General features: G+C 28.3%; 1 protein-coding gene across 3 annotated transcripts; it reads right to left on the reverse strand.

The window, feature by feature from the left end:
- Positions 1–12: 12 nt before the first annotated feature.
- LOC124432001 (serine/threonine-protein kinase Genghis Khan) lies at positions 13–17,354 on the reverse strand. Of its 3 annotated transcripts, none has more exons than XM_046980472.1 (26): positions 16,355–17,354; positions 15,654–15,823; positions 15,369–15,548; positions 14,943–15,214; positions 14,575–14,874; positions 14,330–14,473; positions 14,093–14,215; positions 13,755–13,963; positions 13,439–13,653; positions 12,323–13,326; positions 12,018–12,253; positions 11,800–11,906; positions 8,345–8,508; positions 7,924–8,179; positions 7,557–7,843; positions 7,267–7,410; positions 7,044–7,179; positions 6,729–6,970; positions 6,469–6,649; positions 6,192–6,380; positions 5,860–6,045; positions 5,465–5,646; positions 5,273–5,371; positions 5,072–5,195; positions 4,842–4,999; positions 13–4,767 (listed from the first exon to the last, which is right to left on the reverse strand). In XM_046980472.1, the coding sequence occupies exons 2-26, from the start codon at positions 15,766–15,768 to the stop codon at positions 4,654–4,656; spliced, it is 5,367 nt and encodes a 1,788-aa protein (XP_046836428.1). In that variant the 5' UTR covers positions 15,769–15,823; positions 16,355–17,354; the 3' UTR covers positions 13–4,653. The 3 variants fall into 3 exon arrangements, with proteins under 3 accessions (XP_046836428.1, XP_046836427.1, XP_046836426.1); XM_046980471.1 differs by having other exon boundaries at positions 15,639–15,820; positions 16,355–17,352; XM_046980470.1 differs by having other exon boundaries at positions 15,639–15,823; positions 16,355–17,351.
- Positions 17,355–18,512: the final 1,158 nt, after the last annotated feature.

The raw sequence follows: 18,512 nt of genomic DNA on the forward strand, positions 1-18,512 counted from the left end.
AGAATAGGTAAATACATGAGAAAAAAATTTCATTTCCATTTTGTGCATATTGCATTAAAAGTTAGACATGTCAAAATGCGTTATATACTAGTATTATGTTTCTTACTTACCGCCTAATATTTCTACTACAATATTAAATGTTCAAAAATATACTGACCATGTATTATATATATGTTCTCGAATTATGTAATACTTATATTAACTTTCAGAGAAATATGTCTAAAACGTATATAATCTGATATAAGAATGAATTGTAATTTAAAAATTCTTCAAAGATATATCTCTGTAGTTTTGCATTAAGTCGTGAAAGTTTCATGAATTAATTGAGTTTCAAGGTATATTTATATTATATACGTATCTTATAAGTAAATTCTCCATTAAAATTATCTTCTTTAAATAGAATAAAGAGAGTTATAAATAGTGCATAACATAAGTTCATACATACATGCGTGCGTGCGTGCAATGTGTGCGTGCACACGACATCTTTATCTTATGCACACAGTAAATTTAATAGATTATAGTTTAATGAATCATATGAAACTTGCCAACATGAAAATTGATTTCATATACGAATATATGTATGTATTTGCAGGAAAATATTATATTATTTAAAATCATTTTTTTTTGCTTGCAAATATTTCATATGTATGATTATATGAAAAGTATTTATTATTATTAATCATCTGTATACTCCTGAAGTTGTAAGAAAGATTTCATAATACAAACATTAACATGGGAAAAAGTATATAAAAACTATAAGTAAATAGTAGGCTCGCCTAAATCTTTATATAAATAGTGAAAGAGTTGTAATTAAATATTTCATTGAAAAGTTTTCTTTATATTTATTCTGTATTTTGTATATTTGTTATTCATTGTCAGCATTTTTCGCAGTAAATTAGTACGGTTTATGTAACATTACATTGTGTAAACGAAATTGTGTAATAGAAATGTCAATTATATTAAAAGCGTAACGTCCACTTCGCCTGTAAACAAGAAACATATGTCAAATGAAAAAATTCCTCGGTTGTGCTACCTTATTCACTTAATAATAATATAAAAAAGTAATGTTACAAGAACCTACACAAAAAGACTTGGTTCTATACTTTTACACATTTTTTAAAGCAGTTAGAAAATATACGGTGTAGTCTGTGATAGATATATGAAAGATCTATAATATACATATAAAAAGAACACCACACATAATTTACATAAGCTTATAACATATAAAAAAAAAAAAAATAAAAAGAATGCAATTGATACAAGCTTTAAAATTTATTAATACAGTTGTACACGATAAAATCATATTACTTTTTCAGTAAATGTAATGAAAAACATTAGCAGATTTTTCCCCTTTGTCTACAGACAAATTTGAATGAGACAAAAAGGTAAGGTGTGTAAATAATATAAATACTACAAAATCTACAAACTGACCTTCATTAATGACGAAATCTTAATGTATAAAGTTTGGTCTCTTCTTTTAGCATAATAGCTTATTCTTCATAATTTACAACAAAATACATATTTTCAGTTATATAAGACGTAAATAATTATTAATTGTAATATTTTTAATAAATATTTTAAACAATGCACAAGCGTTATATAAATAAGTTTATAATATATAATATATATATGTAATAAAAAGGCGCGCTAAACTAGATGCACAAAAGTGTTGCATAATAAATTCAGGTCATTTGCAGTACATTGGCAAAATATTAACAGAATAGTTGTTTGTCTCTATAATTTGAGAAAAAAAAAATTAAACTTATTAGTTGTTTTGCTGAACAAAGAAAAATTATTTGTTGATAATATCGCTAGATGAACTTTATACGTGTAATTAATTATCTTATTTTAGCATGGAAAATAAATTTGCGCGCAATAAATTTTTCTTTGAAAAATATAAGTTGCGTCTGAAGTTGTAATATATTAAATAATAAATTTTATAAATGATACATTACGTCAGCATCAATGTTCTTTGTAATTTTTGTTATATAAATATGCAATAAGAAGAGACAAAGTTCCAATATTTACAAACGTATAAAATTAATTCTATACACAGAAGTAATTATTTCGTGCATGTGTCTCTATAATATGAAATTATTATAAAAACTTCAATAAATGAAAAATAATATTTAGCCACCTTTTAGATTGCAGAAATCTTATATGCAACATTGATAAAAAGATAAAATAAATCATAAAATTTCATTGGTAAGTACATTAATACACACATGATTTTTAATTTTTAATTATGCTTTGATCATACTTCTGAAATATTTCTAGAATATGTTCTTATTTTCAATTCATGTTATTATGGACAGTGTTTGCACTATTATATTTCTGATGACAAAAACCGTATGTCACTACTTCCTACCATTCCTTTCATTTTGTTCTATCTTTTTAATATTATCATGTTTAAACATATTATAATTGATATATTTATATATATATATATATATTTTTTTTTTCGTATATAATATATTTTCTTTTTCTACAATTATAAGAATGAGTTGAGAATGAATTTGAATATGATCGAACAAATATTCCTAATGAAATTGAAAATTTGCAAATAATATTAACGATCAAACATTAATTTTTCAGATGTTGATGTACGACGAAGATGTTATTATTTCATCAATATTTTATGAAAATCTATAAAACACTTCACAAATGTTCAAACGATAATTACAGCTTTGAAATAAATATCAAAGTTAAGTTTCAAAATTACGATTCAATATGATTATACTTATCACTCCGAAAATACAAATATTAAAAACTTGTGAAACTATAGGCGATATTACTAAACTGGCACTGTTGGTTCTTGATCTTTGGTCGTGTCACAAGTACCATATTTTTCAACTTCAACTTAGTGTTCACAAAAAAAAAAAAAAAATTCATAGTTCGTTTAATTATCAATTTCAGTCGATTTTCTCTAAGAGAATACGAGATATTGTTTCGTTCTTCGATCGGTTGGCGAAAATCCTGAGACATACATTTTTGTCACTATGCTCGCATTTTGTTGATTAAAAAGTGTAATGAATGTATATACATCGAAAAATGTATGTTCTGTGCTTGAAACACTTAAAAAGTGCAACTGTATTCCTCATCTATCGCACAATTTCATTATGTTTCGTTTGATCTTATAACAGTCAAAAATTGATATTCATGGAAATTAATGATCGTGCAAGATCATTTATATGTTAAAATTAATATATAAATATAAGGCATTATAGTTATCGAAGAACACTTTCTAATAGGACAATTACAAGTTATCTGTCAAATAAACAAAATATAGCGATATTACAATAAATTTGTATTCTGATCTTAATCGTCGATCAAATGATAAATAATATTATGCATTACATAAAAATGCTTTGTGTTTTATTATGTAACTCATGTTACATAGCGTTATATATATATATATTCTGCAATTACTTTTTTTTTCTATATAATAATTCTTGACTTCAAAAATTTGTAATAGTAATCGCAACGTTAAAAAAAAAAAAAAAAGAAAGAAAAAAAGAAAAGTAACTTCAGACAATTGTAAATAAAAGTCATTGAGTCGTTGATATTTAATGTTTTTGTTTAAAAAAAAAAAAAAAAAAAAAAAAAGTAAACAACACTTCTATTTGTGGCTCAAACAAAAAATCGTTCCCTTTTTGAATAATTGTCATTACCATTAGTAATTTTTTCCAATTAATTGCACGATTATATTCTACTATTCACATATTTGAATAATGTGACGCACCTTACTGCTTTATGACAAGATAGAAAGTATTCAGTCATAAGGCATCAAAATGGATTCATACCCGTCAAATTTCTTTTGTTACTAATAATGATTAAGTATACAATTTACTTGAAACTATACTTGTATACCTAGGCTCTGAATTAGGTATGATAGATTAAGTAGATTGTTTTTGTTTTTTTTTGTTTTTTGTTTTTTTTTTTTCGTTATTGCTACATAATTTGACTGAGATTTCAAATTTCGTTAATGTAAAAAAATCACACTCTCGCTTGACGGTCGTGAATAGAAAATTAAAAAAAAATAAAAAATAAAAAAACCGAAGTATAATATATACTAAATATTTGAAACTAAAATTAAACGAAGACTTCGTATATCGGATTATATATTACGATACCTACTAACTCCAATAAAATTATGGCATCGCAAAGTCGACTTGACGATCCTCTCAAATGCATAAATTATGTACAATAATTTACTGTCATATAATAATAATGTGTTCTTTTTTTTTCTTCTTCTTCTTCTTCTTCTTTCATTAAGTATAACTTATTACACAATTTCTCGAATAACAGAAAGTTATTACAGTTCACTTAGAAGATTAATTATCTTTCTATTTGGATCTGGAATAATGGTTGAGTTAGAACTCAAATCTATCGAATGTATCAATAAGTAAGTTTATAAAGCTTTTTTCCTTGTTCTAATATTCTTATTATAATAATTGAATAAAATTTATTGCACTAGTGTATTAAGAAAACTGCAATAACTTTCCAATGAAAAGATCAAATGCGAGTACTGCTTCTTATAAAAAGATATTGTGAATATCAATAACTTATCTTTTAGGTAGTGTATACATGAGGATATACACACCCCGAATCATCTTATAACAAGTAATTTTTTTTTTCAATGTTTAAATCTGTTTAAGAATCGTACGATGATGACCCATGATCATGAGCAGGACTCGGAGGTGTTGATGGATTCGAACTATTGTTAGAAGCAATTGAATGTCTAGGACTTCCACCAGACGGATGATCCTAGAAAAGAATTAAATTATAAAAATGTATTTAATTCTTGGATATTTATAAATGAAAATAAAATAAGTACATACTTTATCATGTAAAGATGCAATACTGCCCAAAGAGAGCGGAGTGTGCGAACGTAAATGTATAGATTCTGTATCAACTTGATCGACCGGTGTACGTGGTAGAGAAGGTGGAGTAGCAGTAGGACGTGGTGGAGCGGGACCTCTACGCGATGATGTTGAACCTATAGAAAAATATCAGGTAAAAAAATTATGTCAATAATTAATTTGAAAATTTTACAAAATTTTGTTTATACCGTTATGGGGTGAATAACCAGAATTTCGTGTCATGTGAGAACTTAAACGTCGTGTATCAGAAGGTGGATGCCTAGGTGGCAATGGAGCCGGTTTACTTGGTGTTTGTAAAGTAGAGCCGTATAACTGTAAAAATAAAATAAAACATGTAAATGTATGATATTGGATATGCTTTATCTTTTTTTCCATTATATTATTCTTACTCGTTGTTGACTGCCATGTATATGAGCGCTACTATGATGGGCAGAATGTTGTTGATCAGCTGTTTCAAGTGTCGTTGGTAGATCTAATAAACGCTGAATCTATATATAAAACAGATGTAGTATATTAAATGTATATTAATGAGAATGGATTATTGCAAAGCGAATGGAAAGATTATTAATTTGATTGCTTACCTGTATACCATTACCTGGTCCCATATGACTAATATGATTAAAATTTGTAGGAGCAGATATCATCTTCGAACGTCTATCGGTAGGACGAACAGCTCTATTTCCTTCTCTTAATGAAAATCTTCTTCTAGGTCTTGTCATCTGCCTACCATTTGCATCTAATGGCGTCAAATTTAATAATTCTCCTGTTAAACGAAAACAATTACTTAGAAAATCAGAAATATCATTACAATAACATTAGATTATTATTATTATTATTATTATTATTATTATTATTATTATTATTATTATTATTATTATTACTATTATTATTATTATTATTATTATTATTATTATTATTATTACTATTATTATTATTACTATTATTATTATTATTATTGATATAATTAGAGATTTACGTTGATGTAAATTGCTGAGATAAATAACGTGTGGCATATCATTGATAATGCAAGATGTTAAAGAACCGGAGATATTTAAGGGCTGTGCCCTTTTCACATTGAGCGTTTGTAACCAATCTCCTGTTGTACAATCAAATACATCAATGTGAGTTTCGCTATACACTAATAAATATCCCTCGCAATAACCTGAAGTATATTATATTATATTATATTATTTTATATTATATTATATTATATTATATTATATTATATTATTTTATATTATATTATATTATATTATATAGGTTTATTAAAGATTTTGTAAACATGAATGAAAACGAAAATGTACTCACTGACTGCTGTAGGAACAGCTGGATACATTATTTCTCGATCTCTACTTTTTCTACCCTGACTGTCAACATATACTGCTAATGTATGGAAGACCAACAAAAATTCTCCACGTGTTAATTCGATACAGCGTAATGCATCTACAGCACTATATGTTAGAAAACCTAAAAGTGTATTCTCCGGATGGACCAATGCTAAAAAATATAAATTATGAAATATTAATCGTGTATTAAAAAGTATAAATAATGAATATAAGTATTTTTTTTTTTTCTGTGATCTCACATATAGGGTGATGGTCTCCTAAGATGCTGTAGATAGTAAAGCCAGAAGGATATCCAACGCAAAGACGTCCTTCAGAAAGAACTTGTAAAGTTTGTGCGTGACATGGTAACATTAATTCACGAATACGTTTATGTCTTGCTTTTGTACGTGTTATCTCATAAATAATAACTTGAGAAGAATTCTAAAATTTAATATATATTAGATAAACATTAAATTATGTAGAAATTATTGTGTACATTAAAAGAACGAAATATATTTACCTGCTTTTTCATAGCAACACACAAACAGTACGTGAGTGGATTACGACGTACTACGCCCGTCGTTAGTGTTATACATCCTTTCGTTTCAGCTACTTTAATCCATTCAACCTCATCTCCATCTAATGCACGTACTGGCACCAACCTGACGTGACGTTGTTTTCCACTAAGCACTACAATAAGCTGTTCTTCGGTTACATATTCAAGGAGATATATTTTTTTACCCTCACCAACCCTTGCTATTTCTGTAAACATTATTTGGTATATTATAAAAATATGTACGTTTATAATTAATATATTCATTCATATTTAACTTACCACTACGATCTAAATCTAAACAGAAGAGGCCTTCCTCTGTGCCAATGACTAGACGATCTGGATCAATGATGGCTCCTGACATTACATTCTTAATAAGAGACAATGTATTATCTAATAATTCTTTCGCTCTAAAAATCTATGAAACAAAAAAAAAAATAAACACTTGATAAGAATATTGATTATCATATACTTTTTTTAAGAAAAAAGTTACTTTCTATTATACCGTCGTATTGGGAAGATTGTTCCTTTTTAAGATTCTATGAAGCTCACTTAATGCTACTACCCATTTCGTTTTTTCACTTTCAGTATCTGCAAGCATCAGCGTATGGTTTTTTAATCCAGGTGGTTCTAATAATGATGTTGTAATCTAAACAAAAAGACATTTTTTTTCTTTTATTTTTTATTTTTTTTTTTTTTTTTTTTTTTTTTTTTTTTTTTTTTTTTTTTTTTTTTTTTTTTTTTTTTTAATTGAATATGCAATTGTAATAAGAATAAATATTGATAAAAGCTTACTCTGAATATACATGGAATATCTTTTTTTGTGGCATGTATAACGTCTGAATCACGAACAGAACTAACGCTAAATTCTTCATCTCGCATATCCAGAACTTGCGATACATATACAGACGGCAAAGCATTGCGATCGGGTGAAATATCATACAGAAATAACTTAAAATCGCAGACTACCACAAATTGTCTCACCCAACCTTTTTTTACTCCTCCCATTTTTGGCACTTTAACATATCCTTCGTATGCAGTACCAATCCCTCTAGTAGGATCGATACCCAGTGGACGCTTTGCTACAATAGATTAAATTAATATAAATATCAGATATTATTATAATCAATTTATATAATATTCATTAATTGATAATAAATACTTTGATCATGAGGAACAGGACACATAGGTGGAACTTTATCACAACAAGGCATATGACAAGCAAAGCCACAGACTTCGCATACAACTCCCTGTCTCGTTAAACCAACCATCAATGAAGTACAATGATTACACTTAGTGGGAGCTGAGAATGTTCTCACCAGAAATTGGTGAGATTTAGGCTTTGGTTGTAAATTAACTTGGCCATGAGAAGTCGATGATTTATTTAAAAGTTCATGTGACAATGGTGATGTAGGATCCTGGAAAAAAAAAAAGAAAAGAAAAAAAAAGAAAAGAAAAAAAAAGAAAAAAGAAAAAAAAACATTTACATGTAATATCTTTCTATATACATATATATACATATATAGATATATATATATAAATATAAAATAAAAATATAGATTTGAATACACATAGATACTTACAATGCTAAATTCAGATAAATTACTTTTACTACTAGTAATACTTGGGGCACGGTTGTCTTCTATGTCACCTTCTACACTATCTGCACTACCATGACGAGTACTACTTGCTGTTTCTTTCAAAAAGTGTTCCAAGTAAGACATTTGTGATGTAGGACGTTCTAAAACTGAAACAATTTTAAATTACATATTTTATGTTAATTTGCCTGTATTATAAATTAAATAATTCTCATTGTATATAATAGAAAAGTAATTTATCATTTTTTTTTTTTATATAAAACTAATTATTCTCAAATGACATTAAAAAAAAAAAATATATTTATATAATTACTTTGATCATTATCTAAAATTGTTACAAGTGTATAAAAAAAATTTCTATTCAATATAATAAACATAATAAAGATTATGGACTATTCAAATTATAAAAAGTATAAGAAATTATATTGTAACTCATAAAGTTATTAAGTTACTTAATTTTTCATAACATCTTCCAGTGATACTTTCAATTAAACCATTCCATCACACAAGTTCTGTTAAAACAATGATTATTATGTTTATGTGACACGTTTATAGGATTACATATAATAATATGCATCAGTGAAGGTAAGGATAATAATATAGTATATCAACCAAAACCACCCGAGCAAACAGTCTAAAAAACACACAAAAAACATACCTGTTAATGTTTATTTTAGAAAATCAAACGATTGACTAGTACTAAGAATATTCAAGCCTAATAAAATCCAACCCCCACCTAAGAACAGTGGAAGATCACTATTGCCATTCATTATTTTTTGAAAATAATGACATCACACATAAAAACACATTATTCAGCTAATACATAATTTGTTAAAAAGCACAGAGCTATGCTTTGTTACTATATAAACATTATCAAAATAGATGAATGATAAATAACATATAAGAATTAATAACAAAACTTATATGTAACTTCAAAGAAGATAGTTTCTTTAAGCGCATTAAAAATTGTCTTCCCTTGTCCTTATAAAAAGCTAAACAATTACTTTAAGACACCTTCAGAAAACACAGCACTGTGCTATAAAATCAGCAACTCAATATGTCAGTCAATCAAAATCGCGCGTCTGCTGCCACATAATTTACCGGGCGGCGGAACGATGGTAACGGCATTCTGACTGATGTACGTGTTGACGGGAACGAATCTAGTTAATAAGCGACATGTTGTGATGCGGGGAGCACGCATTACTGGTAGGGGTGATGACGGCTGGTGCACGATGATGCGTTGGGGTTTGGTGCTAACGATGTTTGACGATTTGCTTGACGTATTGCTGGATAGCACAGCTGTCACAAATACAGTTTGAAGATGAGCAACAAGAGGCCCCACACGCAGCTCGTTACGCCAATAAACAGGGGCACTTTGTAGTCTAGAAATCAGAATTGCATACCGTACCGAAGAACTAAATTACTATGCTGGACACATATATATTATCCCAGTAATAATGATCTTTAAAATTGATACTTCACATATTGATATCGAATATATATGTAAATGAACTGTACCCAATTCTTTTCGCAACATCTTTTCGAAACTTTTAACAAACATTTTATTTTATCATTCTTCCAACTAGCTTATCAATGAAACCTGATTATTATACTTAGATGTATCACATATAAGATAATTTTTTTACATGATATTCTTATACAAATAAAATTATGTATATAATGTATAGAATATCATGTGTAGTATTCTAATGATATAGCATATTGGAACAAAGTGCGTAAGTGCCTTCTGTTTCCAAAATTAAAAATGTACTTGTATATTAAATAAATAAATAAATAAATAAATAAATAAATAAATAAACATATATACATATAATTCTGTTATAGAACATATCTATTCTATAATAAAACGATCTTATGAAACGATATAAACAATAAAACACTATTGACGTCATTTTTTTAGATTTAAATACTATATACACATATAATAATAAACATACAATGTTAATCTATCTTTTATATTCTACAAACGTATATAATTACTTATAGATAATCAATTAATTACATTTTAATATAATATATACATATGTAAAATAAATACAAGATTATTTTTCTTTAACATTATAGGATTTATACATATATAGTATATACCTATTTACATTATAAACTCTGTGTAACTATATTAGCTCTTCTTTCTAGTAACAATTATAATATTGATAATGATACTGATAATAATAATAATTGTTAATACTTGTAAATTGTAATCCCCATAAAATTTTTTATGTCATATATTGTTTCAAATATTATTAGTAAAAATATGATTTGTAAATTTTATTATATAAGATATAATGTTAGTAATTAATATAGACTATTTAAAAAAAAAAAAGTTTTTATATTGTGTTCTATATTAAATATTATTAAAATCTAAATTCGGAAATTGATATATTAATAATTTCTAATCTATATTTAATATTTATCGAGATTCAGTTTAAAAGTATTTTTTTATCAAACATTGATCAAAAATGAACAATAAACAAGTACATATATTTAAATGTGGATCGTGCGCTTTATTGGGAAACAATATATTATCAAATACAATTTTGAATTTTCTTTAAAAGTGTTATAAAAAGCATCATATACTATTTTTAAATAAATGCTATATTATAAAACTATATCAATTTATAATCACTTAATATTTTTGCAATATATTGGAAAATTTTTAATTGTCTAGAAAGCTTTCTATCAAGAATGTAATTTATAAAGCACAAGTTTGACTAATACATTTTTGACCACTTATCATTTTATGTATTATCGCATATTACCTATGATTGTTTGTATTAACAAACAATACATATATAAATAATATATTCTATAATTTATTGTAATGCAGCATATGTGTCGCGTGTAAAAACTATATGACTGTTATTACTCATATAGAAAAAGATCATGTGCTTTCTTTTCTGTATTTTTTAAATAGTTTTTAGAATATTATATATAAATGCGTCCTCAACTAAAATTCATCATCTTTAGTTTTTTATTTTTATTTTTTCTTGAATTTTTTTTTTTTTTTTTTTTTTTTTTTCATTTTTTTTTCATTTCCTTTTTTTTTATGTCAGAGAATCATTTAATAAAAATGTAATGATCAAAGTAAGAAGGATTTAGTCACCCTCTTAAAGCTCTTTTAAGCTGTCCAAATCTTATTCATTTTTAAATCTGGGATAATTATAACATAATAAATCTTTCAAAAATAAATAATTTCTTTGGGGGGCTATTTGTTGCATTAGAAATACAAAACAAAATATCATCATCAAGTTAATGTCTAAATGAATTATAGACAGGACAGAAACATTTATAAAATACATATGTGACATGTATGACTGCAGCTTGTATAACAACTGCAGATATAATATCTCCATAATAATTTAAATAAGAAACTTTTGTATAACTTTTATTGGTAGCATTATGAATGGAAGTGTACTTACAGCCATCGCCAGTATCAAGCCGCGTTTGTAATTCTTTAATCTGCATTTCTTTCCGCTTCATTTCGTGGGTCATCGAATCAAATCTTTGTCTAAAGTCTTTTAACTCTCTATAGGTAAAATTAATAATATTTATGAATTAAACGAATTATTTATATTCCAATGTAAATTTTAGAATTGCACTTATAACAATATAAATTATATAAATTATATAAACTTACTTTTGCACAGCAATTAATTCTGATCGAGTTTTTGTTAATTCTTCAGAAATCGCTTGTTTTGCTTGAATTTCACTCTGCAAAGAGCTCTGTAAATTTAATAGTTCCATTTTATCGAGTTTCTGCGATCTACGATTACGCCAATTCTTATCCGCCATGGTAGAACCACCTCCTACTCCCGTTACACCACCAGAATGTTTTAAAAATTCCAATTCCTCCGTCATCTTTGTCGCCAAAGCCTAAAATTTATGAATATATGTGATATATATATATATATTTTTATAGATCATTACATATAAAATATGAACCTGTAAATATCCTCTAGCATCTTTCTCATCTGAAACCCATTGAATAATCTCGGTAATTTGAGCTTCCCATTGCGCAATAGCTTCCTTTTTGTTTCGTAATTCTTCATATTCTTCCTCTAATTGCCTTCTTTCACCTTGTATTCTATTAACGCTATCGGTAACAGTGCTAAGCTCAAGCAAAAGCTTTTTATTTTCTTCGACTAGCATAATTTTCTCTCTCTCGTGTCTTCTATTCAATTCATTTATCGTCTCCTCGCTATCGGTAATATTTTCTAATCTTGCCGCATCTAATTTCTCCTTGGTAAGTTGAACCTCTCGTTCTAACAATTCTCTTCTTCCCTCTCCTTCGTGCAATTGTTCTTGAAGACTTCTTATTTCGAGATTGAATCTACTTTGTTGCTGATTCAAATTTTCATTGTATTGAACTTCAAGTTTCTCTACCTCTGCCTTGAGTCTGTTAATTTCTTGAGTAGCTAAAGCCTGATTAGCACTTGCATCATTTCCCATAGAACGTTGTCTGATCTTTTCTGTTTCTTCTTGCATTTGTCTACAATATTCCTCGCTACGCTCTCGAAGTTTTCTTTCTTTTCTAGTTTCTGCCATTGCTTCCTCCACTCTGTTTTCCAATTCTCTACGTAATTTTTCAGCTTTCCTGATGTCGTGTCTTAAACTGTCAATTTTTTGCATCACAACTTCCAATTCTTCTTCTTTGTCCCTGACTTGCCTAGAAAACTTTTGTTTCTGTTGTCTTAATTCAGATAATTTATCTGTCACTTCTGTATATTCTGCCATCGCAAGTTTACGTTGCGTTAAAGCATCCTTTAATTCTTTATCTTGAAGCTTTAATTTCTCTTGTGCATCTAATTTATCTTTAATAGCTTCTTCTTTTTCAGAACGAAGAGAACGCACCAATTTTTCCAATTCACGAAGTTTAGTTAAATCGCCATTATCTAAATTACGCAGCTCTCGAGGTATCTCCATAGATTTTAACTGTGACTCTAATTCTATAAAATCGATAATAATAATAAAAAAATACTTTTACCTTTCTTCATCATACACATTCATATAGTTCTAAAATTAAAAAAAAAAAAAAAAAAAAAAAATTCTGTTTCTTACCACAATTCCGTTTTGTAAGAGTATTTATTTCATCTTGAAGTTTTCTCGTTGCATTGTTAGAATCAGGTGAAATACCAGGTGAGGAATGATTTGCGGCAATTTGATTTTTTAGATCCTCGATTGTTTGTGTTAATTGTAAATTTTCTTCCTCAAGCATCTGAACGTGTTTATCCTTCTGATTCAATGCAGATAGACAACCTAAATCTGAGATGCAACTGTAATATAAAAAAAGAAAAAAAAAAAAAAAAAAAATATGAATGGTACAACAATTGAAAGATATATAAAATTGAAAAACAAATTAAATTTATTTCTTTACCTTCCTTGGGTAAAACTGAATCCTACAAATGGGAGGTGAAGTGCAGAAAGCGCAGAATTTGCTGCTGGAGGAACAGCATCGGAACTACGAACGTCCGTATCGTCAACATCAAAGTTCGATGTGTCAGTTGGCGAAGAAACTTCAGGAATGTAGGGTGCAGTACTGTCCCTAAGAGTGTCCCAATTTACACCATCAAACCATGGATGTTTCTATAAAATAAACACAATTATGCATTTATATTATAAATAGATACGATCTATCGTTGAACTATAAAGTAAACAAATTAAAATCCATGATAAATACATATACAGACACATACACATATGGATATGTTGTACCTTAAAATCATCAATTCCATTTTGACCTAATCTAAATTCAGAACTACAAATTAATTTGCGCATCAGATCCTTGGCTTCTTCAGAAACATCATATATATCGTCTGTAGGGAAGTCAAAACAATTCTGTAATAATAAAAAATATATATATATATATATAAAAATGAGTTAAATTAGATTTACTTGATATAGAGAAAATATGATATAGTAAAAATATGATGACTATATATATTTATTTACCTTATGGTTCATTATCTTTCCATAGGTTTCGACTAGAGATTCAGCATAAAAAGGTGTTTCTCCATAAAGCATCTCGTACATACATACTCCCAATGACCACCAATCACATTCAGGCCCATATTGTCCCTGGCCATCTTCCATTGCCTAAACGTATATAAAGAATTAAATAAAGAATGTATTATTTTATTAAATAATATAATTGTCTAGACAAACATAACACAATTGACAAAATATATAAAACATACCCTTAATATCTCTGGTGAAATATAATCTGGTGTACCTACAGCAACATTACTTTGCACAGTGCCATCCTCAAATAAACGCAAACAGGAACCAAAATCAGCTAATCTGATATGGCCGTTTGCATCCAATAGGACGTTATCAGGTTTAATGTCACGGTGTACATAACGTAAGTCATGTATAGACCCAATAGCTAGCACCATCTCTGCTATGTAAAAACGAGCCATATCTTCGGGAAGACGGTCTTCAAATTTACTTAGCAGTGTTAAGAGATCTCCGCCACAATAATAATCCATGACCAAATACTAAATAAAAAATGTTTGTGAAGAAATATTAATTGTTATAAAAATCATATTGATAAGATAATAATTACCAAATTATTGTCATCTTGAAAGGCATAATGAAGATTTGTGATCCATCTGCGATCACCATAAACTAGTACATCTCTTTCTTCTCGAAAACATGCAGTTTCAGCACGTTTTAACATTTCCCACTTATTCAAAATTTTCATTGCAAACACTTTATCAGAACCACGCATTCTTACAACGCATACTTCTCCAAATGCTCCTCTACCAATGACCTTAACTATCTCAAAATCTTCACGTGCCAACTGCAGACTCTTTATACAAGTAGCTACTGGTTTTACTGTATAAAAAAGAAGAAGAAGAAAAAAAAAGAAAAAGGAAAAAAAAAAGAAAAAGACAAAGAAAAAGAAAATAATTAATTATCCTTTAAATACACAATATAATAAATGTGCTATAACAAAATTTATTAATTAAAAATAATGTTTGATATATACCAAATTCAATGAAGTCTGAGACAGTCTTTTCACGTCTTAAAGAAGAATTGCAACATTCATCATATAGAACAAGCAATATATCAATAAGTGTTTCTATAGAAAAAGTATGTCCCACTTGTCCCCCTTGTACAGGACCACTAATAAAAAGAGCCTCTAGTTGACGTAGCCTACCCCCTACGCCTGTAAAAATGTTCAAAACATTAAATATATTGGACTACAGTAAATATACATACATAAGATAATACATTCAATTATCATCAATAAATATACCATTGATAGCAAGACCTTTAGGCATAATATCGGGTGGAGGATGGCTATAATGATGTTGCGAAGATTCTGACATGTCTCTTTCCTGATGCAATCCCCGTTCACCACAATCTTTGGATAGTACTTCTGTCATTGTTATTATTACTTATTAAGCCTTTGTACTGCCACATTACGCACTGACGCAACTGCTAAAATATTTTGACATTTTATTTGTATCATTCAAAATGTTTTCCCTTTTTAAATATCCAAGATAACAATGGACACCATATATATATAATTATAAAATTAATAGATTAAAATTTGACGATTTTTAAAATTGTTATGATACTGTTGTCATATCAATTACATAATTGTAACATTGTAATATTTCATATATTTAAGTGTAACATAATTGACAATCGATAAATTTCATTAAGATCATAAAACTGTCAAGATTTCTATATATATATATATTTTTTTTTTCGAACTACATACTAACATATATATATATATATATACACATACACACAAAAGCAAAGCACACATTAAATAAGTAAATATTAAAAGATAAATAAACAGATTTATTGTCGTCTTATTGAACGCATATTAAAATGTAAGATAAATATATATTATACATTTTATATTAGCATTTGTATGACATCATATTGTAGATAAGATCAGATAATAGAATTAGCAATGAATAATAATTTTACTATTAAGTATGAAAATGCGTATGTTACCTGAAGTAAATAATCTTCCATAGGCATGTCTAAATAAGACCACTTTCACTAGTTAAAAATGAATTTTGTTTTCACTATCGTGCCGCAAACATTTGTATAACTATTTTGTAAACGTCAAATATGAAAAACTTCTCGTTATATTGTTCTTGGTTTGTTACGACGTCAGAAATCAATTCCCCGTGAACGTTACGATGCGTAATGCGTATCCGTACTAACGTATCGACGCTTTACTACTTGCAAAACAATAGAGTTTTATTTAATTCCTCATCGGCCATCGTATCGAAGTAACTCATGTCGAAAATTACGTAACCCACTATAAAGATAGCCAAAAATATTTGGCTAAAACATGCAACAGAACAAATACGCGTAAATAAAAAGTGCAGGTGTAAAAATAGTGCAACGGGGTAGGGCACCGCATACGCGCTCAATGAATTCAATAAAATCACCAAGACAATTTCTCCTCGGGAGAATGTAAACTGTAAAATATAACACCTTCAATTGTTTGACGATCGTACATTAATAAAATTTATTAACACGATTTTAATCCTAATAACCATTGTCCCAATTTTCTCAGTATATAACCTCGTCGAACACTCCCGTTTCGTTAATATTTCTTACGAAAAATTCCTATCGCATGTGAGCAGACTATTTTAAGTGAAAGGCTTATATTCCTTTACCGATCCGAAATGAATCCTCGATCGGATTCAAGCATACCTGCCGTACCGACACGTTTTTACTTCTTTGAAATTAGTTCAATTGTTTATTATCTGCACCATTTGATTATCACTAAACATCTTGTATGCCCATCATCTCCAAACCCCCAACAATTTGCTTGACCCCCTGGCAGGCCTATGTAAAAAAATATATAGCATCCCTACGTCATTGAAAGTCCCCATGATCATATACTTATATAGGTGGACTACACCGTGATCCATTTTATTCTCAATACTCTTTAATCGTTCTACGTTGAAAATATGGAAATGTAATAAATCTAACGCATGATCGTTTGATTATCATTGACTATTCAAAGAAAAAAAAACCAGTCCCCTTTTATTATGACTTTACATGATGATTACTTTCAAAGTATGTATGTAGTAGTCGATATATGTAAATATATATACTGACACATCACACATCCATACTTTGGTAGTATTCACATTTCGATATCGCGTTTATGTATGTACATATGTACATGCGTGCGTGCGTGCATACGTGCATGCGTGCGTGCGTGCGTGCGTGCATGAATGTGTGTGTGTGTGTGTGTATGTACACTAATCGTTGCGGTGTTCTTCTATTTTCTAAGGATTTCCAGAAGATTTATTATCATCTACCATTTTATATTCTGTCTTTCGCCATATTTGATACAGTAAACAGTTGATGAATAAAACTTTTACATAAAAAGGATAAGGAGCGTATCATTCTCCGATTTTCATTGGTCCTTTTCAATAACCAATCGCATTCTTACTATTCTATTGGTGAACGCTCTAATTGGTTAATCCTTTCTACGCGAAAAATATTGAATGAATTTGGACGAATGGTTTTACAAATAAATGTTAATAATGTTCAATTAATAAATTTCTATGATCATTGATTTCTAATGAATGAATATTAATCTTAATGCTATAGAAAAAATAATGAAAAAATGAATTATAATATGATAAATGTCAAATCAAATGGATAACCATTTCTATCATTTTTAGTTCCAACAAATGCAAAATGGTCGAGGCGCTGTGATCGCTGCAGAGTTGCCGATCATCCTGCATATTTATTATGAGACTTTTTAATCGGGATTAATTTTAATAAGAATAATTGTATAATAATCCCTCAATGAATATTTAATGAAGTTTAGTAACAGTTTCGAAGCAATTACTGAAGCGGTTCTTTTAATCTCGCTCAGTACATTGTGGAATGTGCGACGAGGAGCTACTGTGTTACGCAGCTCCGCATGATGCCATCTCAAAATAATATTTTAAACACGAAGAATTCGTGTCTTATGCATTATCGAGTTAATATTTTGCCGCTCGATATAAGATATAAAGCGTTTTATGTGGACGCTTTGTTCGCCGTATTAAATAAATACAGATTTATTATTTTTACTCGGTAGCATGTATACGTGGCAACAGAGCAAAGCTGGGCTCGAGTGCCCAGTCACTTCCTA

This window comes from Vespa crabro, chromosome 23, assembly GCF_910589235.1.
Source record: "Vespa crabro chromosome 23, iyVesCrab1.2, whole genome shotgun sequence".
Classification (NCBI taxonomy): Eukaryota; Metazoa; Arthropoda; class Insecta; order Hymenoptera; family Vespidae; genus Vespa; species Vespa crabro.